The sequence below is a fragment of the Melozone crissalis genome, unplaced genomic scaffold (genome assembly GCF_028551555.1).
Source record: "Melozone crissalis strain CALT ecotype California unplaced genomic scaffold, PUWL_Pcris_2 ptg000027l_1, whole genome shotgun sequence".
NCBI classification, from domain to species: domain Eukaryota; kingdom Metazoa; phylum Chordata; class Aves; order Passeriformes; family Passerellidae; genus Melozone; species Melozone crissalis.
The window spans coordinates 68007041-68032841 of NW_026535805.1; the positions used below are offsets into that span (position 1 = coordinate 68007041).

General features: G+C 35.4%; 1 protein-coding gene across 2 annotated transcripts in view; it reads right to left on the reverse strand.

Annotated features, from left to right (window-relative positions):
* Positions 1–25801, reverse strand: part of CSMD1 (CUB and Sushi multiple domains 1) — a 1069501-nt gene that overhangs the window by 45229 nt on the left and 998471 nt on the right. For both annotated transcript variants that reach the window (XM_054280127.1, XM_054280126.1), the window contains exons 51-54: positions 15708–15902; positions 13513–13686; positions 6239–6412; positions 5305–5478 (exon numbers count right to left, since the gene is read on the reverse strand). In XM_054280127.1, the coding sequence (XP_054136102.1) occupies positions 5305–5478; positions 6239–6412; positions 13513–13686; positions 15708–15902 (717 nt within the window). The remainder of the gene's footprint in view (positions 1–5304; positions 5479–6238; positions 6413–13512; positions 13687–15707; positions 15903–25801) is intronic.

The window sequence follows — 25801 nt, forward strand, 5'->3', positions numbered from 1 at the left end:
ATGAATCTTCCCATCAAAGTTTTTATGGTCTTTAGAAACATATTTCTAACAGGTGGAAAGCTCCTAAATCTCATTTACAAAAAAGATAAAAGGAATTCTTTCTGAAGGAAACAGTAGCAAAGGATATTCACTTTTCCTGGAAGAGATTATAAGTCTGCCTTAATACAGGCAGAAGGTGTGGTGTTTAATACAGCAGTTCTTGCTTCAGGCATAATATGTGGAGAAATGACCTGCAGTGCAATCAGGAGTGCAGAGCCCTGATGAGACCACCTGATTCAGTTCTCATTTTGGTGGTTAGGAATTATTTTGACAAGTAGAAAGAATGGAGATTGCCTTTCTGTGCTTCCAAAGACTAAATGGAAAGTGGTTCCAAACTGCTAATGGAAAAAAACCAAAACAAAACAGTGAACATACTTGGCTTAGGATTTAATATAGTCATAACTACTTCTGGGGTAGCACATCCAGGCTTCACCAAGCTCTACGCAGGCAGGTTTGCAGCAGAGAATAGAGATCTGGGTATTGTAATTTTTCTGATGCCATTTGGTTCCAGTTTAAAGGCAAGTAAACTACCTACTTGACCTGTTCTTTATCAAATAAATAAAAGTGAAGATAGAATCCATGTGGATAATGATGAATTTAAATGATGAATTTAAAGTCATACTTCAGAGACCTTCACATTACAGAAAAAGTTGTTACCAATCTTTAGAAAATACTGAGTCCATCAAAAGGATTAAATACAATTTTAAAAATAGACATTAATGTTTAAATAATTTTTAAAAAATTGGGGCTTCTATCTCACAAAGTACCTTAACATCACAACATGCTGTTTTTCACTTGTGACAGAAACAGCAGGAACATAGGTATCCCAAGGCATGGGTATTTTAAGAATAACATTACCTCAGAACACAGGTCCAAAGAAAATGCTAAAAAAAATATGTAGATTTTCAGAAATAAAAGGTTTTACTTACTGAGCCAAAACAGACACAAAAGCATTCTGGAGTAGGGGGAAATATCATTGCAAAACAATTCAGTGCTTGCAGTGCATTTAGGAAATACAAACATTAAAATCCTTTTTTTTCATACAAGTTTTTATCATGCAGATCTTAAATAGCAAATGTGATCTTTTGTGTGCATTACTTTTTTCTTCTCCAAAACCTCCCATTTTATTTCCTTACTAAATTTCCTGTCTTTGATTACTTAACCATTAACTTACTCTCGACACAACAAACAGAAGCAATGTATCATTGCAAAAGGGTGCCTAAGAACTGCACCAGCTTTATTTTCCTAAAATATCAATGTTTCGTATGCACGTATAACAGCTCAGTTTCAACATAAATTTAAAAAAAATAAATAAACTCTGCAATAGCTTCAAGTAGCAGTCTTTAATTTGTAGCATTTGCTGTACAGTCTCAGCCAAATGAAGCCAAGTTCATTATTGACTCAGGTGAACTCAACCGAGGTTTGAAAGAAAGGTCATATGTAAAATCTCAGTTGAATTAAATGCTACGAGTTTGCCAGGAAGCTATCCTTTCCCAGCAGGATACTTAAAGAGCTGGAAGATTTACTTTCTTTGTAAACAAATTCATAATTCATTGTTAAAACAATGAACTTCAAAATAAATGCTTTCCATGCAATTCTAGAAGTAAAGGCTTACGCCAGAAAAAGCGCTATTACTTGCTTTAGGTAAGTTCTAATCAAATCACTGAGACCAAATTTGACATAGGAATATTGCTGGTGTATATATGTGGTCTTTAGTCATCATATGTATACAAGAATAATTGAACTTGAAAGTGACAACTAAACAGTTTGCCCAGGGCTTTGTCCAGTTCGGTTTTGAATAGCTGTAAGAATGGAAAATCCACAATGTCTCTGGGAAATTTATTCAAGTGTTTTATCACCCTCACATTTAAAAAGCTTTTTCTTATGTTTGATTTTGTACCCTTTGCATCACATACTTTCAGTGAACACCACTGAGAAGTCTGAACCTCTTTTTTTACACTGTCCCTTAGATATGTATATATGATAAGAAACATTTCCGTGAGCCTTCTCTTCCCTAAGCTGAACAGCCCCAATTCTCAGTCTCTCTTCAAATCAGATGTGAGCCATGAGAAAGTTTGTTTCTCTGAAGATATATTTAGGAAAGGGCAGAATACACCAGAGAGTGGAAGCCACACACACACACAACAGTGAGAAGTAAGAAAGGGAACATTGAGTTTAGAGGAGAAGGCAGTGCATGAGGGAGTAGATACTCTCTGCAACCTGTGCCAGAGAGGAAAAGTGAGCAGGAACAGCAAAGATACTACATGCTAACTGCAAGGTCAACCAACCACCCTAACCTAAAATGAGAAACAATACCAATTATCAACGCAATTATATTACAGCACTTTAAATTTTCATATAATTGAAGGACCAATCCCCCACATTTCTAGATCAGAGATGCATGTACTAGGAGAATGGTATAGAACTACTCTAACACTGATATGCTTTAGCTGATGTGGATATTGAATATTCCCTTTACAGTACAACTAAGTATCTTCTGGCGAACAAATACATTTACAACAGTTATTGTTACTTTAGACAGTGTATTACTCTCCATTAGGAGAGATTTCTTGGAAAAATTGCAAACTTCATGACAACTTTTTCAAACCCTTTAAATCAGTTAAGCCCGGTCACAGAGGTGAGCAGTTGCAGTGTTACGATCAGCAGGAAAGCACTCTGGGTTTTAGCAGGGTGCATGGAGCAGGTAATGAAATTAGGTGGATCCTTGCAGTTCATGATGGAAGAGATACAAGGCAGTCACTGAAAAATATATCTTGCTATAGAGAAAGAAATACTAAGTGAAGAGAGGAATGAAGTGAAGAAACACTGCGTGAATGGCAAAAGTCCAGCTTCTCACCACCTGCATGATAATAGACAAAACTGCAGACACCAAGCTAAGAGAACTCCGGGCCACTCCATTCTGGTAGGAGTTTACCATTCTTAAGTGAATGGATCTTGGCAGAGTTGGATCTATAATACTCATTCTTTTCAGAAAACCACCATCCCTAAACAGGATTTCAGACCATAAACTGGCCTCAAACTTTAATTCCTGTGAATAAATTTTAAAAGGAAAACAAAAATAGACAGGAGAGACCCCTGAAATAACATTGTAGTAACTGTAAGCATCCTAATTCTTATGTTCTTTTTAAAAAATATTCTTAGTCTTTGCATTGTTTCTCCTTGCTTTCATTTAGATTTGTTCTTCTTGTAATAAATGCAATGAAGTTCAATGTAAACAGCTGAGTAACTCAACTATGGTTGAACTTCAGTAAAGCTGTTCTGTCTTTTCCTCTGGCAGTCAAACAGAGCAGATTCTGATTGCATCTATGGTATAAGTGAAAAAGTATGTGTTTCCAACAAATAAAACCTTACTTAAATGCCTCACAGATGAGACAGACGAGTTTGTACACTTAGGCGCAGCAGAAGAAAACAGTATAAAAGGGAAAAAACCCATGAGCCTAAATAGGAACAGTTTGCTAACTCTTGTTTCTCTGTTCCAATAATTATATTGCTATGTTAGTTAACTCACTTGAATAAATTCTGAGGGTAGTGACTGAGTGAATTGCCGTCTCTTTATTGTTTTAATGAGAATGAAAGATCTAATTCCACACACAGTGAGCCTGAAATTGCATCAGCTATCTCTGAAATATTATGATGGGCTAATCACAAAAGATAATTATTATTCTTGGAAACAACAGTTGTAGTACAATAAGATTTTTAATAAACCAACAGGTGGAGATAATAAAAGCACAATAGCTGAAGTTAAGTTCTTATTACATGATCTTCAATTCCAATGTTGAATCCTTAGAATGACTTTGCAGCCTGCAATTTCCTTTAGCCTATAAAAGACGATACAAAGAACAAAAGCATAGTACTTACACTGTTCTAATATTTGTCTAGTGAAAGAAAATACTCAAGTAAAGCTCAGTAACCACTGAATTTCAGGAGAAATTTTGTGTTCTATCTCATTGCATGTTTCATAGCAGACATAGCCATCAGATTGTTTCCATACACTAAGCATTTTTAATTTGTTTTTGGTTTAGCTATTTGGAAATTAGCACTGTTATTAGCATTTATAAATGAACCCAGATAATGCCAGGTTTGAATATGACCAGGAACAACATTTATAAATTATAGCCATTAAAATACATTTCCTTCCAGACCCTTCACAAAAAGGGCATTGAAGGATATAGAGTATCTCAAAAAGTTGTCCCCAGGCCTTTGAGATCTTTCAGTATATCTTACATCATGTCCTGCCTTCACTTCTCTGTCAGTTTGCATCTATGATTTGGTCAGAAGATACTCAGTCTGCCTCAGTGACTCAAAAGAAAATGTTTTACAATATCATTAAATATGAGTATCTTAATGGATTCAGCATTGAGAAAGCATGTACTGTACCAGTAGAAGATTTTGGGGGCATATAACATAAAAACACTAAACTAGTGAACTGATTTTATGTGTCTGATCAATCTATTGGTGGAACAGACCAAAGATGAGATGCTAGCTCCATATTCTGCAACAATAGTCAAAAATTAAAGAAAATAAATAAAAACATTGGTCAAAAATGGAAGGAGTAAAAAAAGGTTAATTTCAGAGAGTTTTAACCTTAATTACATTACTGGGATCTGGATAAAGAATTCAATCTGGGAATTGCAGATTGCATGTTAAAATATTTTTTCTTTGTTTTTTCCTAATATGTTCATTTGATACAGGTTTTCTCATAACACAAACTTTTGCTTCATTCTCATCTCTCAAACATGTCCACTTTACTCATAGCAGACCACGAATCAAACTCAGATGTCCTTGCAAAAAAACCCAAGTAAAATTAAATCTTACTTTATCCCCCTTTTTTTTTTTTTTTTTTTGTGGGGTAAAAAAAATCAGATTTCACATCTGTCAGGTATTGCTAGGAAAAAAAAGAATTAATAGTATTTTTATACATAAATATTCAATTTCATAATGACCATTTGTGAAAACTATATTAAAATGCACATAATTCAGGATAGACAGGCAACTGTGATTTATTGATGTAATATAACTTTTGTGATACAAAGTTCACTGTATATGTCTGTGAACTAAATGCTGGTGATGGCAGTCTGATATCTTTGAGGCACAAATACTGAAAATCTCAGCTTCCCCGACACTCATCTGTAACAACAAACTCTAGTATAGAAATGCAGAAACTCAAATAAAGGTGAAAAGAAGTTCCTAAAGCACAGGCTTGTGAGTTTTTTTGAGTATTTTGAGGCAAGGTAAAACTCTTACCTCGGCAGTTGGGTAAAGGGCTGCTCCACTGCCCGTTGCTTCGACACTGCGCTCGAGAAGCACCCTGAAGTAAATATCCAGTGTTGCAGGTAAAATTTACCACATCATTTAAATTGAACTCACTGCCATTGGTCATTCCATGAGCTGGATTCCCAGGATGTCCACATGTGATTGCTGTTAGAAGAAAAATATGCAGGTTAGCGCCTAAGTGAAAGGCACTGATCCATGGAACCACTTGCAGGTTGGAGCTCCTTTGCCATTTTGGTTTTTGATTTTTTTTTTTTTTTTTTCCTTCTCAATTTGTCTTTGAAATTTATACAAGACATATAAGAAAAAACAATAGGATACACTTATTGAGAATTCTTAACTGTGCTACTTTTTACCTTATGCTGAAAGTTGTAATTAATCTAAATCTATATTTATATATATATAATCTATATTTATATATATATATGTGTATATATATATAAAATATATGCATTTTTACACAAATCTGATCTACATTAGACCATTAAAAATGCATTTAAAAATTCCTACTAATACAAATAAAGGATTTTTTTTCCCATCAAGCTTAAACATGCAATAGGGCCAAACAAATTTGATGCACTATTTCAGGGCATTCTGGAGTTCTGAACCCTTCCAGTTTCAAAGGCCTTGCACTGCTTTGCTGAAGTAGTGATTCTTTTAATCTGATTTTCTTATGACTATAAAGATATAATTTTGGGGAGTAAATATTTCCCATTATATATTATGTGTGTTGATTTTGCTAAACCAGAACTTATAAAATAGGCTTATTATGGTCAAGCTCTAGTTTTCCATGTGACAAGATATTAAAATATTATAGAAAAAGATAAAAAACCATCCAATCCACTATTAATATTCAATTACATTTAAAATAGTAGCAACAATTCAGTGAGAAGTTAATTGTACTTACGGACACAAACAGGAGTTTGTCCAGACCACTTGTGGTCCTGCAGGCAAATTCGGACAGATGTACCAACAAGTCGAAAGCCAGGATTACACTGGTAGACTACAGTGTCACGATAACTGAAACCATCCCCACTGATATGGCCATTTACAATTGGGTCTGGTGAGCCACAGTGACCAGCTACAATAAAAGAACAACCCATCAAAAACACGTATTTTTTTTTCTAAAATAAATTTTGCTTAAATTTTGCTAAAATTTACAAGAAAAAAAAAGACAAAATTTCAACTTTCTTTTCAATAAACAATATGTTTAGAGTCAACTACTGCACTGTGCAGAACAAGTTCTCAGGTATAAGACCTTCAGATGATATTTCTTCTACTTCTTTGAAGGAGAAAATGATGAATTAGAGAAATGAGAATTCTATGATGAAATAATAGTATCGGTTTGAGAGTTAAAGACCTCACACTTCTGTGGGTAAAAAGGCAACCTTACTAAGGCACTTCACCAAAATAAAAAATAGAAGTAGGGTATTTTGTTGGTACTGAACAAATTTTAAAGCAATATAAAGAAGAACTTGCTGTAATTTTGACATGAATATGAATTTATAAGCATTTTCCAGATAGAAGGTACGAACAGGAATGAATGTCTGCCAGCGCTGTTTCCTCCTTATTTCAGCTGCTGTTAAAACATTACAGAATCCATTATTCCAGGATAATAGCAGTCTTGGCAGTGAGGAAGCCAAGTAATGATTTAATTCATTCTAGATTCTTTATTCTGTTTGAAAACACAATTGTTGAGTAAAAAACCTATTTCTCTTTACTGATTAAAGAGGAGAAAAAAGTTTTGTTTTCTGGGTTTTTTTTGTCTTTGTTGGATTTTTTTTTTTTTTTTTTTTTTTTTTTTTGTGGTGACACTGATTAATCACTGCAGTAATTTCATCTAAAACATGTGCTAAGTTCACATTTGGGAGGTGAGCACTGGGACCTAAGGCTCAAATCTGCAGCTACTATTGGTTGTGTGAATGTTTGATCACTTCTGTTTCATGCAGGCTGTATCCACCAACAGCAACTTTTTGCAACTTTTCTTTGGGATTCCATCTTTCTAATATAGCCCCCTTATTGTTCTAGACATTATATTTCATTCACGGTTCCTCTAAAACACTAGAAGGATAAAGCATGCACCATTTTATTAGGTTTTTCATACACCCAGGATTATTATAAAAATCCTAATTGTAGGGTTGCTGATACCTCTAAGAAGACATTGTGGTATTATTCTGCAAATTTGAGGAATAAGTATGAATGCAAGTTTTTCACTAATTATACAGCTACCTTTCCCCTTACAAGAGAGAATATGGCAACAGAGGACACTTAAAGCATATTTTTACCCTTGAAATGTGTCATGGAATAATTTATTTTATTTTTCTCAGTCCAAATTAGGAATATGATCCCTTTTACCCTTCTCTCTCCTCCAGCCTCACTCAGCCTCTCCTTTGTCTAAAAGATATTCCAGCCCCTGGCCCCTAAATGGGTTCTTCCCCTGAACTTGCTTCATTTTGCAATATCTCTCTTGTATGGTGGAGGACACAAACACCACACACAATTTTCCACATGAGTGCTGAAGAGGAAATAATAACCATGACCTGGTGACTACACTGGTGCTCATACACTCCAGTATGATATTTTTACTGCAAGGCCACGCTTTTAACTCTTAGTCAGCCTCTCCACTCAGTCACCTGGGTGCTTTCTGTAAAGTTTGTTTTTTACCCAGTCAGTTCCAAGAGTATTCACAAATGGCATGATTCAAGGCAAAGGGCAGGGTTCTGTATTTGTCTTTCCTGAAATTTACGACCTTCCTGTTGGCCCATGCCTCCAGAATTTAAAGATCCCTCTGTCTAGCAGTACTAGAATCCACACATCAACTGTTCTCCCATCATTTTGTGTCACCCTCAAACTTGCTGCAGCTGCATCCCAATTTGTTATCCAGCGAGGGACAGAGCTGGAGAGTGTGGGCCTTTGTATTTCTCCCCAGCATCCACTGGTTCCTAGCCACACTGGGAATCAAGAAACAATACCCCTAGAGTTTGCTGGCTCAATTAGTTTTCCATCCATTTTACAGTCCCCCCATCCAGTCCCTGTCTTCTCAATTTGGCTACAAGGATACAAGGGGAGACTATTTCAAAAGTTTTGCTAAACCACAAAGTAAAAGAAATCTACTGCCGAAATCTACATCTCATGAGACAGCCACTGGAAAAGACAGTAAGATTATGAAGGTTTGCTTTTGATTCTTCCATCCTGCCTGTTCCCAATAATTTTCTTATTTTCCCTATGCCTAGAAATTAGTTTCTAATATTTTCTCCCTATTTCTTTCCCAGGGAGGGAGGTGAAATAGAAAGGAATACATTTGGATGATTTTTTTTCATTTTCTAGCTCTAAATAGTAAAGAATTGAAAAGCAGTAGCTGCACAGAAGACAAACATAGGACCACAGGGAATTTCAAGAAGAAAGATAGATGAAATGTGCCACCTGGCATAAAGAAAAATATTATGCATTTCTCTTAAATGGGGATTTAACAAGTTGCTGAACTTATTATGTGAGTCATTTCATTTACAGATCATTCCACCTACTGTATTTAATGATTTTTCAGGGAATTTTGACTCATTTAAATTAACTATTCCAAAATATCAAGAACTGGAAGAGCACTGCAATGACACAAAATGTATGTAATTTTCTCATCAACTGAAATTAAAGAAAATGAAGAAGTCCATGAGGGGATTTTTTAAAATAAAATATTCCCTCAAGAATTTAGAAAATTGTTCATATTCATCAGGGTTGGTTCAGCAGTTTTATTCTAAAACACCTGGAAAGCAAGATACAAATAATTCTATTTTATTTTAGTTAAGAATTTCAAATAAAAGTCAATATCATAATATTATACTGCAATTTACTTCTGAGTTATCAATTAAAGGATTAGACATTTTTACACAACCATAGTCCACAGCAGCATATTTTCATACTTATAAATCTAAGGCATTATAAATATCATATAATTAAAAGATTGAATGAAGTAAATGATATTTAACTTCAGATTTTAAATGTGTCTTTGATTTTTTTATGTGTAGTTTTCCACCTGAAAGGTGTAAAAACACAGGGAAAAATATGTTTTCAGGAAAACACACTGATCTGCAATTTAGTGCCACTGATTTTGCAGATGGAGTAAGGCAAATTAAAGGCTTCCAATTTGCCCTGTGCCCTCTATGAACCTGTGGTCAGCCATACACACAAATCATACATAAAAACACATAGGTTTGTGATTTATAGTTGTAAATATTCTTGGAAGGAAAAAGGGGAAAGAGACATTATTAATTGTTGAGGGAGTGAAATTGAAAGAAATCTCGCATACCAATTCATATTTATGCTTGTATAACTAATAATGCTAACAAATGTAGTGCTAACAAACTGAAAACTTAGGTCTTGAATTGAGCCTTAGGCTCATTAACTACAGACCCTGATTTTAGCTTTCTATAGAGACAAACCCTTTCCTTAGATACAGAAATTAGTGTACTCATTTAACCTGAAATCACAAACTGATTCTACACTTATCAGTGGGTAACATAAAGTGGTATCTACTTTCATCTAGAGATGTCTTGAATTATATTCATGCAGGTACAGTGTAGATAAAAAGCATCTCTAACTCATTATAATTCCTTTGAAATGGAAAGACTCATTCAGAGCTCCCTGCATGTTTGCCTTCTGATTTTCTTTCATAGGCTTAAGGTAAGTCCTAAAGGCACCTCTGAAATAAATTTGTAGCATTTTGTCCTTGAAATTTAGGAATATTCAATTAGCAGTATTCACATCATCTAGCTTTAAAATGTAAGAATTTACCTTTCCTGAATTGCTCTCTGGAGGAGCCTACATAGCTCCATTGACCTTGGATTGTATTCTTAATTGCATCTAAATTAAGTGCCTGAAGAACATGGTATATACTTTATGTGAAAGCATGTAAGAGAGACAAGAAAGAGCTTAGAAATAAAACTTTTTGCAGCATGCATAGGGGAACTCAAATTTAGACTTTCACACTCAAAGTTGTATAACATTTTTAGCACTATAGAGCCTGTCTGATTTCGAAATAGCAAGGACTAAGTAGTGATTAACCTGCCACCTCTAAATGAGGTCTTTTTTGTCTGGTGAGGTAAATCCACGCATTTAACAGTTCTAAGCATAGGGCTTCATTCAACAATGAAATCAATCAAATAGGAACTAAAGTCCATCTAAGTTTCTAGGAGAAGAATATAATTGGGAAGCATCATAAAGAAAGCAGTGCTTTTACTACAGTAATAGTTCCTGCCAGATGCCCTATGTTCATTACAAGTGGGAATAGATCTGCAAAAATAATTTAAAATGCAGAATGCAGATAATCAGGTGGGGAAAAAAAGAAAATATTAGTTATAAGGAGATATTAGTAATCTATACCAATATCAATAGGGATTTGTAAAATCTGATTAGAAAAATCCAGCACCAAATTACTCCTGGAGAAGAAAAGGACAACTTCACATAAATTTAATTCAAGCTGCACATAGACACAATCTTTCCTAAATATGAGATCTAATAAACTTATTAACTATTTCCCAAAGAGTTAAAAGCTTCACTAAGTATCGTTTCTAAACTGACTTGAAGAATAATGTGGTATTGTTATATATATATATATATTTATCTATATATATATATATATATATATATTTGTAAGTCATGTACTGAAAATTCTCCATCTCTACACTATTTACATCTGAAGTCATGACTACCATAGACAGCTAATCTTCTGGGATGTTCAAATGTTCAATGTAATGTAATTTCTCAATAGTCAGAATAGAAGAAAAAAAACCCCTTTCATGAGCGATGTCATGAGCAATTTATAATACAAACAGAATCCATTGAGACTTGTATATTGTTTAGTTTGCATATGTTGGCAGCCAAATTATCCTGCATATAGCTTTTCAAAAAAGAAAAGTATAGTACATAAGTACAAAATACTGTTATTATTGATCAGATAATGAAGTGGTATTTCAGGTTATTCAAAATGAATGAATACTAATACATATCTTTATGCTTGAATTCATTACATGCAGGTGTCAGGCAATACCCGGGCAATGAGTGGTGTAACACACTGGAAGAGCCTACAGGTATAATAGTTCTTTGTTTTTGCAATAGACTTTGCATGTTTAGAGCAGAAGAAAGGGCTGTGGAAAACACTCTTACACATACAAATTTTGGGCTGTTGGGTCTTCACAGTTGCAGTTCCAGCATATTTAAATGTCAGTCAGCCTCAGTCCAGGGATAACCTGACACCAGTAGACGGCTGAAGTGTTTTTAGCTCCGAAGCTGGTGTACACTTCCGCTGCGGAACTGATGAACTTACACATGAAAAAGTAATGCTCAATCATAGCATTCCCCTAAGCAGCGCCTCAGTGAAAATTTTTTCCTAGGTAAAAAAAGTATTTTATTTCATTACTGCTCTAAATATCAACAGAAGTTTTTGGTGTACTCTGCTTATGCCTATATCCTATGCCTATGCTATCCTATACTTATTTCCTGCATCAAAATGACATTTTTCTTAATACAGCATATTTCAAATTGAACAATCAGGTGAGAAAATATATCAAGCCAGATGAATGTTCTTCATTTTCATAAAATTTGCCAGAAACAACTGCATCTTGCTGGGAAGTCACTAATAAAGAAGTGACATTAAGAAGTTAGGTTAGCTCTGTGAGACAATGGTCACTACTTCTGACCACTCTACGTCTTAAGAGACAACATACTACAAAACTGTATTCAAAAAAGTTGAACTACAAACATTCCTGTTGCAAAATTAAGGAGTCAATCAGGAATACTTAATGAAAGGTTATAAAATCTTAATTCTGATCTGAATTACATTACTCTGTGCTTTTTTCTTTCTGAAAATATTCTGCCTTTATTTTTCTTTCTGCTGCAGCCCAGTATCTGTGAGAAATTGAGATGTTAATGGTTAATGGCTCAAACACGGCTCAGATCCTTGTAGGACTTTGTCCACTATGGCAAGCTGTATAAAGAAGCCCCTGCTCATGTGCCATCCCCAAACCTCCCCCGTCACCGAATAAGCCTCAGCAAATTCCTGGAAATCTGGATATCACGTTAAGCCGCCTGACGGGGAACTTGAGATAAGACAAAGGTGTTTATATTGCCCAATTATCTTGAGTCTAAGTAAACAAGCCTGGGGAGAAGAATGCATCCACAAGGAAAGCCAGCTCAGCAGCTGCACTAAAAACCAGCCCTGAGTCCAGCACTGGGAGGCCATAGCCCACAGACTAATTTCTGAGGCCTTCCACCAGGGAACCGCACATGATCCACAGTGTTGCAACAAATCCACTGCAAAACTCCCTCACTACCGAGGAGAGGTGCTTGGACATTCCCATGGATACCTAAATATAAAGATAAGCATAGAACGCTATGTGCTCTGCTAAAATGACGCAGTGAGGCAGCAGAGAAGAAAGATGCTTTTTATGTGAGGCTGAGCTCTGAAGAGGAAAGCAGAATTCCTCCTTTCCTGAGAGTAACCAAGTACATTCAACTGTAAGGCAAGAAGAAAATCTGCAAAATGAGGGCATACAAAGCAAATAACAAATTCCAGAAATAAATAACCTGTTCACAACCAAGAATAAAACCACTGCTGAGCCTCAAATATAACTCAAAAAGAAAACCTTTTCCTTATGTCTGTATTAGGTGTGTGAAACAATATGAGTGGATCTGAAGAGAGCAAGAGTTGGGGTGAGAATGAATGTCCAAACTATATAAAACTCAGGGTTTGAAAGAGTCTTGGTTTTGCTTTACTTTTGACTGCCTCTTGTCTGCTTCCCACTACTGAATGGTCAATATGCTGAATGCTTAGCCATAGTTGGAATGCACCAGGAATAGCCCTAATAGAAGATTATCTTGAAGCTTACTTTCATCACACATCCTGCTCCACAAAGAAAAGTGCTGTGAACGTGGGCGATTATTTGGGTCACTTAAAAATCATACTGGTTTGAAAAGCATTACAACAACATAAAATGTAATTTTATCTTTAATTAAAATATATATGTTCATAGAATAGCACAAAATCATATTCAGGACATAATATGTCCATATTTAAGGTTCCTTTCTTTTTCATCGATTCAAAAACATTGCTTGACAAGAGCTGAAATCCAGTTCTTGATACTTTTAAGACAAAATAAAACAAAACAAGGAACAAAAATTTGGGGGTTTTACCTAGGCATTGGGTTTCACTACCACTCCAGAGACCATTTGCCAAGCACTCTCTCACATGAGAACCAACTAACGTGTATCCTGTGTTACAAGTGAATATTGCAGTAGCTCCATACACTGTTAAGGTTCCAATCTTATTTCCATTTGGTGGAGATGGAAGACCACCACAGGAGATAACTAGGGAAAAAAAAAAGAAAGAGAATATACTGAAATATGAAAATGCTTTTCATAATTTTTCATCATCTCGTGTTTTCTTAAAAAGTAAATGGAATAGGAATAAATACAGGAGTTGTATTCTATAGAAAGGGCCTAAAATAATGCTTGATATGGCAACATATGTTCTAAAACTAAAATTTCTTTGGGATATTTGCATATCTTGACAGCAGCCAATGCATATTTCTAGTTCTGAAACAAGGGAATTACATGAATTCCTGAGAAGGTTGTGGTTATATTCCATATGTACATATCCATGGCTACTCCTCAAATACACTTCCCCTGTCAGTATAAAGTGTTACAAATCTTTTTAACATTTAGTACTCTGAATTGTAATGAACTGTCTTTTTTCTTATTTCCCACTACTATTCATAAGCATATAGCATATATGATTGTCTGCTTGCTAAAACAATAAATCATTCGGTTTTGCCAGAGACTAGATTTGACCAATTATCAGAGGAACTTTCTGTAGCATCAGCTGCAACCCACAGCTATTGCACATCACATGAAAAATTGTCTTTCAAGACTGTATCAAAATCTAATTTAATTAAAACAATTCTGTCATTTCTTTTTTTTCTAAAAGAGTATAAAAAAATCATTTTAATTTAAGATGCAAACCATTGTCCTCAAGAGCTTCAACTGTATTTATACATTAGTATGAATCATGTTTACTTTCAACAGCATCTTGATCACAACTAAACTTCCAACTTAAAATCCCAAGGTCCCACTCTTACATATTTTTAAATGTTCACTGCAGAGAAAAACATGGAATTGGTTAGAATTTGTATAAAATCAAGTACCAGCTACCATGCAGTTATCTAACTCAGTCATAATCAGAAAATATCATAGTTTCTTATGTATATAATGTGCCTAGAGCTTAGTAAGACTCATTTTGACTGCGATCATGTCACATTAATGTAATTTGGGGATTAGCCTAACATTATAATTCCTAATTTTAATATTGAATATTAATTATATTTATGTTAAAAAAAATAAATCAAACTCTTTTCGAAGAGAAAGTAAACTGTAGACTTCAGAAAAATACTCTGCAGTGTGTTTCTGGATCTTAATGATCCATGTCCAATGGATATATTACTGAATATCCCTTGGGGCATGAAGTTTGCTATAATTGAATCCTAATTAATCCTCTAGTAGAGGGTAAAACAATGTACCTTTCTTATAAACTAACTAATATCTCTTCAATCAGCAACTCTCTGTGCTTCTAATACTTTTCTTTTGGTTAACTGCATCTGATATGGATCATCCAATTTTCTACTCACATAAAATTTCTGTAATTGCAGAGGGTGGGAAAGAACTATCTTTTCAAATACTTGTTAGCAGCTGAATGGCAGGTGGATATTAGGTAGAATATCAAAACTATATTTTTTTGTCTGTGTGCACAATAAAAAGGGACACAACTGCAGTTAACAGAATTTAAAAAATAACTTTTTGTAAAAGAAAAATGAAGTTTTGGGGAAATTTATTAAGACTTTGGCACCGTAACCCTTGAAGTTTGTATGATTTGATTCCCCTGAGATTGCCATGGTTCCCTAAAACCTTAAACATCCAAAGTCAAGATTGATGTAATTTATGTCATTTTTGTATGAAGACACTATGAAAGCTCATATGAACATTTGTCCAACAGTACAGTTTTAATGCTTCACCCAAGAGGTCAAAGCAATCATCTTCTAATCTAACTCTAATCTGGAATCTTCTAAAGTAATAACATTTTCTAGTACTGTCTACATGCTTATGCACCACCTAGTAGAATAAATACAAATTGATTTCTTGATGGTACATCATTGGCTCTTGTACTTAACACCTAAGGAGCTGGAAAAAATTAATTTCAAGTTAATGAAAATTTCACACTTTCTTACTTGGAATGTAAGAGCAAAATATTAAACTATTTTATAAATAGTTTATTTATAAAAGAAAATATATGTATAAAAAGCATAGGATGTCCTGTAAACAAGTATTTTCCTTACCCTTACAAGCTGGCCTTTCATTGCCTGAGCTCCAGGTTCCATTAGCCCTGCACTGTATGAGTCTTTGACCCAATAAATAATACCCAGGACTGCAGCTGAGCATGACTTGAGCTCCATACTCATTCAGTGAGCCAGAAATCAGTCTCCAGACAACGTGCTCTGACAGAAGAGTCTCTATGCTGGGGCAGGTTACAGCTGTGAAGAAAGGAAATGTACATATTAGCATTTTGCCCCTATATTTCTTTATGGGTGAATGTCTCGCCTTACAGGCAGATGTTTCACAATCTAAGACTTAGAATACCATAGTCATCTTGAAAAAACAAGTTTTAAGAAAAATAATTCTCATAGAATGAGTAGTACAAATTGAACTGGAGTTTGTAGTGTATTTTCATTTAGTGGATGTAGTGGAATAATGATATAGAGTTATACTCTCTAATGAGTTTTATTCAAAGATTTCAAAGACAAAATACATCACAGACTGTGGTGGATGTAAAAGGGAAAGCAAATATTGCTATGTAATGTTTGCAAAGCTTGAAGTTCTTAAGATACTTTGCCATAAAAGCTGCTAGTACACATTGAAATGCTAATTACTATAAAACCATATATTGTGGGGTATACAGGAAAATTATTTAATTCCAGTTTAGAAGACATTTTAAAAATTATGATATTTAGGAAGACTTTTAGAATTATTTCAGTTCTGTTGTTTTTCATATTTTGAAAGAGAATGCAATTACTGACTACAGACAAGCATATCTTATGTTCTTTTTTCAGTTTCAATTTGATACTCTGCAATTTAAGTCCACAGAATTCTAAAAATATTTATGATATTGATATGAATTCTATCTTAATGTACCTATGACTAGACTAGCATTATGAAAATATTTATGACTCTATAAAATAGTTATATTTTTTTTTTTATTTTACGATGTTATTCAGAATTTCCCTGATATAGAAAAAGTCTGGATGAATTACCGACTGTTTATGTCACTAAGTGAGATTTACTAAGTGAATACATTAGAAAAAGCTACTAGCCCAGAAACAGTGGAGAAAAGCTATACTTTCCAAAGAAAATCAACCAACCAACAACAACAAGTAGAAACAGAAATTTAGTTTCTTCATATGTTGTTCAGTGGAAGACAAAAGCCTTAGGAGGAAGTGTGTAAAAATCCCAAATGAAGAAATAAAGAGCATGGTTCTCATTTATGCTACAATTAATTCGTACCATGCCACCAGGAAAAAGACTAACAAGCTGGCAAAATAAATATGTAAATAAATATATATTCTATAGACTTCACACTGAGAGATATAAAGAGGTTTTATTACAACTATGAATGTGTGATGGAAGAGACTAGTTAATGCAATTACTGAACTAAAGGGAAAGTGATAGAATCTAAATTCCTGCAAAAATGTAGATGTTAATGTTAAAATTATACATCTACCTTCTCCAATAGTTATGCTCACCATGGCAAATTTTGGCATCCAGGAAAATCAGAAACACAGCAAATCTATGAAGATGTGTAAGTAAGTATTTATAAAGGAAAAATAATTTGAAGAACTTCCAAATGACAGATTATAATGTTATACTGAGCTGAAATTGTAGAATATTTTCTTTGATTTTTTTTTAGTACATCTTGGGAAGGATTGCCAGTGTACAATCACTTTGAAACTTAATAGGTCTTCACTTTGGCCTTTAAAACAATATTTTGACTACTGAAGAACAGTATGCCAAATTAACAGAGGACTTCCTACTTCCTAATTTAATTTATTTTGGTATTGATACTAAACTGCATTTCATAGTTATGGAAAAAAATATGAACTATCAACCAAGAAACATTCTTCCATACTTATTGAATAAAATATGCATATTGAAGCACTCTGCTTAACACCTTGTAGTGAAAATCATATAAGTCTTTCAGAAAACAAAACATATTCTGAATAGGAAATTGATGCCTATCAACTTTGACATTTTTATCACTCCTCCTTCCAAACAATAGTTTTATTTTTTTTTCAAGCACGAAAGCAAGTTTCTTATTTAGTCCAATAGCAAAAATTTTAGTCTTAACCATAGGATATCTCAAGACAGGCTCAGCTATTTCAGACTATGTAAATGAGCTGCATAGATGTTACCTCTACATACTGAGGTCACTATGCAATTTATTCTTTCTTTATCTATAGATACACCTCAATTTGCAAGGACACTTCACAAACAACTATCAGATTCTAATGTATCAATGTATAATTTCTAATTCAAGATGTTGCTCAATAGTGAATATACGTCTAGGCTGTGTTGATGTAATCAACTAAACCTGCTGCTTGAAAAAATTTAATTTTACAGGGACTGATTTTGATTTATTAAATTTCTTATCCTTCAAGAAACAAAAAAGTGATTATTAACAGATATTTGATTTTGTGGACATGGTGTGAATGAGTGTATCAACTTGCCTCTGATGGTCAGTTTCTTGGAAATTGTGGTCTGGGCACTATTTAAATTCTCATTTACATACTTGGAACTCTGTAAAGAATTACCTCAACTTCTTGCAGATGTGAAGATGATCCTAACCTCCCCAGGCATTTTTATAATAATTTATATGAATAATATTGATTTACATAAAATACAGGTCAGAAAATATAATTGCAATTTGAAATCATGATTATCTATTTTAATGACATGACAATCTCCATATATTGATAATTCTAAATAGACTCTAAGCAGGAAATTCATATTGACAAATAATTAACATAAAAAAGAGTTGGTATAAAGCCCAAATAGGCAGATTTGTCAGGTCAACACGTGGCTTTGAGGCTGTGTAAGTGGAAAAAACTGGGGCTTGTTGACCATGGGATGATCTACTTAACACCTGGTCTACTGACACCTGATAGGATGCACTTCCCTCAGAGGGGAAAAAGAGCTCCCACACAGGAGCTAGTGGGGCTCACTGACAGAGCTTTAAAGTTGTTTGGAAGGGGAAAGGGAAAATACCAGGCTTGGCAGTGATGAGCGACTGTATGGTGTGCCAAAATTTGAGGAAAAAAGCACAAATCCCTTAATCTGCTTCACAAGGTGCTGGCTACAAAGTACCAGACTTAAATGTTTCTACACATGCACACAGCATGAAGTAAAACAAAATGAGCTCAAAGTTTTGCCCCAGTCCCAGTCTGATATCATTGGCAGAAGTTAAAGCCGGTGGGATGAGTCCTGTGACTGGAGTGCTCTCTTGGATGGTTACAGGCTCTTCAGGAGGGATAAGGCAGGGCAGAAGAGAAAACAGGTAGAGAGGGGAAAGGCAGGGCAGAAGAGAAAACAGGTAGAGAGGGGATGGCACTGATGTAAGAGAAGGCACAGAATATATGGGATTCTCTGTTGGCAATGGCTCAGTTGAGAGTTTCTGGATAAAAATCAAGGGACAAACCAATCATGTGACTGTCATTGTGGGAGCCTATTGTAGACCTACAGCTAGGAAGACAATGCCAATGAATTATATTTTGAGCAACTACGGGACAATTCCAAATCAACTGCTCTTGTCCTTATGGGGGACTTCAACTTGTCAGAAATTATCTGGGAGAACCACACAGTGCTACAACTCAGTGCAGAAGATTCCTAAAAATCCTGCAGGACAACTTTATAGAACAGATCTTAAGGGAGCTGGCTCAGAAAGATGCCCTCTTTGATCTGCTGCTTGTCAACAGGAGGATCTTGTAAGTGAAGTGGAGGTTAGTGGCTGTCTTGGCCGCAGCAACCCCAAAGCTGCTGAGTTTAAAATTTCTGTTGACAAGAGGAAAAGCACCAGCAAAAACTCAACTGTGGAATGAGGAGAGCAGACTTCAAACTTCTCAGGGAACTAGTAAGTAAAATCCTCATGGAAAATATTTTTACAGGTGTTGAGATCCATCTGGTAATTTTTTAAGCATTGCCTCCCTAAGGGCACAGGAATGTTGAAAGTCAAGCAGATCAGGCAAAAGGCTGGCTTGGCTGAACAGGGATCTCCTCTTGGAAATGAGGCAAAAAAGGAAGGTGTATGCCCTGTGGAAGCAAGATAAGGTGTCGTGGAAGAATACAGAAGTGCTGTTTGCCACTGTAGGGAGAAAATTTATCCAGTCAAAGTTCAACTGGAGTTGAAGCTGGCCAAAAATATGGTGGACAATAAAAAGAGTTCTTTCAAATATATTAACAGCAAAAGTCAATGTAGAAACACCATCGGGCCATTACAAGATGAGGACAGTCACCTCACAAACAGGGACATGGACAAGGCAGATGTGCTTAATGCATTCTTTGTCTCTGCTTCGACACGGATGATGCACCAAGGAGGTCTCAGTGCCCTGAACTGGAGGACCATGACTACGAGAATTATCAAGTTCCAGTCAACCCTGAAATGATGCATGATCTGATGCTCCAGCTGGATCCCTACAGATAGGATTCATCCAAGAATTCTCAAAGAGCTAAGTCATTGCAAAAGTTCTCTTGAAGATTTTTGAGCAGTCTTGGGAATCTGGAGAGGTTCCAGTTGACTGGAAGCTGGAGAACATTGTTCAAGTTTTCAAGAAAGCCAAGAAGGAACACTCCAGAATCTATAGGCTTGTCAGTCTCACTTCCATGAAAAATTTTACTCTTTCACTGCTCTAAATATCAAAAGTGAAAAATAATCTTCATGGAAAAGCTTATTTTGGGAAGTATTAAAAAACATCTGAAGGTTGCTCTTTAAGAGTATCTTGAATATTGTGACTGTGAGTGCAATTCTCTTTTTCAAAGAAAAAAAGTACAATGTTCATGATGGAAAAATATCTCAATTACAGGAGCTTGCTATTTAGTATTACTTGTTACTTATTCCTATTAGTATTATTTTCAAGGAGCACATGATACTTAATTGCTATTCTTCATCTGGTAACAACCACAAAAATGGGGAAAGGGCATTTTGGACTTACTATTTGGTGAACTTAATGCAGTAATGTGACACACATTATTCAAATATAACCTTTTGAATAACTTCAGTATTAGCTTAAAAATAGGAAATACACTAAGGTGAAGTCATGTACTATATCTGAGACACTAATGTGCTTTAAATTCACAAGTATTAGTAAAGTTAGAAGAGAGATTGAAACCTATACATTGCAGAATCTATGAACAAAGATCTAAGAATAAAATAGGATCACCTAAGTAAGTTGATAGTCTCAGTATGCTGACAGAAAGGAAAAAAAACAAGCTGTTCGTGATGGTCAATATATTCAAACAGAGAAGGCTTCAAAACCTCAAAACAGATAAACAAAAGGATCACGTGGTATTCAGCATCAGTCTGTCAATCCAGTCAGCTATATCAAGCCAATCTGTTAACAGTCTAATGTATCTGGACTAATTAAAAATTGTGAAATTGATGAACTGTTTTACTGCAGTTCATTGAATAAGTACTCCATGTTACATACCAAACACTGACAAATACTTCAAAAAATACTTACTGACCTTAGGATTTGTTAAAGAAAATGGGTATGATGTTCTGAATGTCTTAGCAAATAAAAACCACCAGCACAATATTTACAATGAGTTGATGTAAATCTTCGCTTGTTTATCTTAGAAAATTTGGTTTTGCATTTGTACTACAACTACTTATTTGTACTTAGAACTAATTATGATTTTTAGTTTATAACTAGATATTTTCCAAACATATTGAAAATCATTAAAAAGGCTAATTTATAAACTTATAAATTATCAAATTAATAATTTTTTAAAATTTATTTCTAGGAAGAAAAAGATATCTGAACCATAATTGTTACAGCTCAGCACACAACATTTTCAAAAAAAAACCATCTACAGAAAAATCTGCAATATGAAGGTTACGGAAAAGTGCCATTAGCTGCTCCTGAAAATATTTGATGTTAGATGAATTAGCATAAACCATTCCAGGAGCTGACTTAAATATTTTAATAAATGTATTAAAGGAATAGTGAAAAAGAGCAATAAAGTTATGCAGTTACAGGGACTATCTCAGGCAACCAAAATGTTAGAAGTAATCAGAAACTCAGTATTCTAGGTTATGCATCCACATACTTCCATGAAAAGGAAAGCAGTAAGAGCAAAGGCCAGAGAGACATGGATTTGAAAAGTAAACAAATCCATGGATAATGGTGACCCTTGTGTTGGAATCCATAAAGTTAGAGGGTTTTTAGGAAATGGTTAAAAAAGTATAGGCCTCAGGCTGAAGTTTTGTTAGCATTGCAAATACAGCAGAAAAGTTTCCCAAGCAGTAGAGCATACGTGACAAATAACAATAGGCCTCTGTAGAATTGGCTTAAAGATGGCAACAAGGTTATTTAATGTATATCTTTAGAAGGTTAGCATGAATAGAGCTCTGTTCTTTGTCTCTTATGAACCAGTCTTTGTTTTAACTACCATTACGTGTGTTTTATAAGATTGGATAGAATGCTTGTCAATATGTGTTGTTCTATGTATGACTGGCTGAAATCTAGACTGAGATGGTTTTATGTCATTCTGTATCACCCCACCTTCTCTGACATTCCCTGTGGATCAGCGAGCTGTTAACATCCTGTCTCCATTGTCTAACAATGTCTTGAGACTGATGTGCTGAAAATAAAAAAAGCTCTTCACTGATCTGGTTTGTCCAGTGTTGTCCATATCTGGACGTAGTCACAGCGGCCCATAGTTTCCTCGGTAATGCGTGGGTTCCTGACACAATTGGACATATATTTTCCCATATATACCTGACCCCCGCACCTTGTGAAGTTCAACAAGGCCAAGTGCAGGCTCCTACCCGTGTGTCAGGGGGGAACATGAGCACAGGCTGGACACAGAATAAACTGAGAGGAGCCCTGAGGAGAAGGACTTGGGGTGTTGGTTGATGAGGAGATTGACCTGAGCCAGCAATGTGCACTTGCAGCCCAGAAGGCCAAGTGTATTCTGGGCTGCCCTGAAATAAGTGTGACCAGTAGGCTGAGAGCGGTGATTTTACCCCTCTATTCTGCTCCTGTGAGACCCCACCTGGAACACTGTGTCCAGCTCCAGGGCTCCCAACAAAAGAAGGATGTGCACCTGTTGGAGTGACCACAGAGAAGGCCAAAAAGATGATCAATGGGCTGGAGCACCTTGATGATGACAGGCTGAGGGAGTTGGCGTCATTCAGCCTGGAGAAAAGTAGGTTTCTGGGAGACCTTAGAGCAGCCTACCAGTGCCTAAGGGGGCTAGATGAGAGCTAGAGAGAGAATTTTCACAAGAGCATGTAATGATAGGAAAAAGAGAATGGTTTCAAATTTTAAAAGAGTAAGTTTAGATTTTAAATTCTTCACTATGTTGATGGTGAAGCTCTGGAACAGGTTTCCTAGAGAGGCTGGGAATGTCCCATTCCTGGAAGTGTTCAAAGCCAGGTTAGATGAGGCTATAAGCAACCTGGTTTAGTGGAAGGTATTCCTGCTCATGGGAATGGGTTGGAACTAGATGATCTTTAATGTTTGTTCCAAACCAAACTATTCTCTGATTCTATGATTCTAAGGAAGAGCAAAGGAGAAGTCTCTTTCCTTGATCATGTTCTAGGGATCTCTATGAAGAATAACTGAAGCAAGATATTTGTCATTCAATTAAGCTTTCTTAGTAGATATCTGTTGCTTTGTGTTTTCTGTAATTAAATTCAGTAGCCTAATATCCATGATCCATCTGTGGCTTGCACTATGACCATCACAAATCATATTTTTCATGCTTCAAATCTGATGTAAATGCTTTTAATGAAAAGAAAAGCCTTTCAAACATCTGCCTCAGGCATGATATTATCAGAAGTGCTTTGCAAAACAAACTGCCCTGATTTCAACCTTCATTTTAATAGACATGGGAATAAAAACTGACTTATTTATTTATCATTTATCTTTCTGTGCTGTGTTTGCTTCCCATCAAGTTAAGATGTTTCTGTTTCTGAGGATTGAACACATCTATCCTTACAGTAGCAATACTGTAAAAAACAGGTTGTTATGCAGATTGTCTAAGCTCTCTGCACTTTGCAAGTAAGAAATCTTGGGTAAAGCATGCCTGTCTGAATAGCAATCCATTCTGAAAATATTGATTTTAAATTGTCATGTACATCACCAGCACTTTAATTTAGCACACCTAGATTTAGAAGTAATTGGATTCTTTTTCAAACAAAAAATTTTTAGAAAAGGAAAAGAGAAGACAAAGAAATTAAGAAAGTGTTATATATTTTGTTAGTTTATTATAAATACTAAAAAATTTTTTAATGTTGAAAGTCATGCTAAATGTTAGTAATTAGGCTTTAATTTAAAGGGAGGTTTGAACATTTCAATAATGTGAGCTTTTTTTTTCCCTTTTTCTGTTTGGTTTTTTTTTTTTTTTTTACTGCAGATATAGTGCTATGAATTTAGTATATCTAATCCCCATACAGTTTATCTGGCCTCTTCCCTCAAAAAAAATATCATTCAAGTTATGTGCTTTGTACATTGTCAATTTTTTTCTGAGAATGAACCTCACTTCAATTCACTGGAGCACAGCCTTCCCTCTGTATATAGCTTGGAATTCACATCATGTCTGTGAGATCACAGCTGGTTTTGAATAATCCTCTTTATGTACTCTGTGAAATTGCTGTGTACAGTTTTAGGCACTGCCCTTCAAAAAAGATGATCAATTGGAGATTGTCCAGAGGACAATAATGAGAGTCACTGGTCCTAAAAGTAGGAAGGAAGAGTGAGAATGAACCACGATAAGATTGTTATCTCTGCAGAAAAGGTGACTGAGTGCACTGGATTCAGGAGTCCAGGTGCTGGCAGGGGTGAGTGAGCAGCTCCAAAGGACCCACAGCAGAGCACAGCTGAGCTCTGCAGCCCTGATGGTGGCACCTCTGGGAAACTGTGTTTAGGGAAGGGCAAAACACTGCACAGGCAGAGAAGGAAGAAACAAAAAGAGTGAGAAACAGCAGAGGGAACACTAAGGTCACATAAGAGGGATGTGCTCCAGACAAAAACACCCGAGCTGGTGTTTTGCTACAGCCCAATGGAGAGCACCATGCCAGAGCAGATATCCACACCACAGCCCACACTGGAGCAGATGGATATTATTTCTTGAAGAATCTGCAGCTGATGGGGGAGCCACACTAGAACAAGTTTATCTTAAGGTTCAACAGCTCATGAAAAAGACACACGCTTGAGCAGAGGAAAAGTGCAAGGAGGAAGGAGAAGCAGAGAGAAGCCTTTAATAAACTGACCACAACTCCCATTCCTTATCCCCTAGCACTGGCTGGAGTAAGGAGAATAGCCAACAGAATGAAGGTGACCCTGGGAACAGAGGGAGGAGAGTGTTGTTTTGATATTTTGCAACCTTTATTTTCCAAACTTGATTTCACCTTATTTTAACTGGCAATACATTAAATTAACTTTTTTCCAAGCTGAGTCCTCTCTCTGTCCTTATCTTGACCCATGAGATTTTTCATCCCATTTTTTCCCATCTGGTTGAAAAGAGAAAGGGAGTGAACAGCTGGGTGAGGTATGACTGCTCACCAAGGATAACCCACTACACTGAAAAATAACAGTTTTCAATCATGTTAAGAAGAATAAGTATAAAGTAACTTCTATTTGTCCGCTGTGGATACAAAATGAAAGGGCTTTATACTGCAGAAAATAAGTTTCAGATTATAGAAATGCTAGGAAAGCTGCAAGGGGGAAAGTAAACTTTCAGTAAAATTACTGAAAGAGAGTATTCAGGAGGGTGTTCAAGATTAGGTTAAATGACCATTTGTCAAGGATGCCTAGAAATTCTCTCAAACTAACTTTCAAAAATATTTTCTAACAATTGTTTGCTATTAACTGATTCAAATAAATGAAAACCCTTTCATAATCATGTATAACTTCACAATTCTTGCCTCATTTTACTATTTCTATAAAACTGGGTTGAATTTTACTTGTTTGAAAAATTAAAGTGCTTATCAAGTTCAGAATCTGGAAGGCACATACATATACTGTTGATTAGATCAAGATTCTAAATTAACTCTCAAAATTTTTACACATAGTATTATAGCAATTATTAACTTTGAGATTATGTCCTAATCAGTATTTCAAGTCATGCTGAAGTCAGGCTCAGTTAATTATTGCTTTGG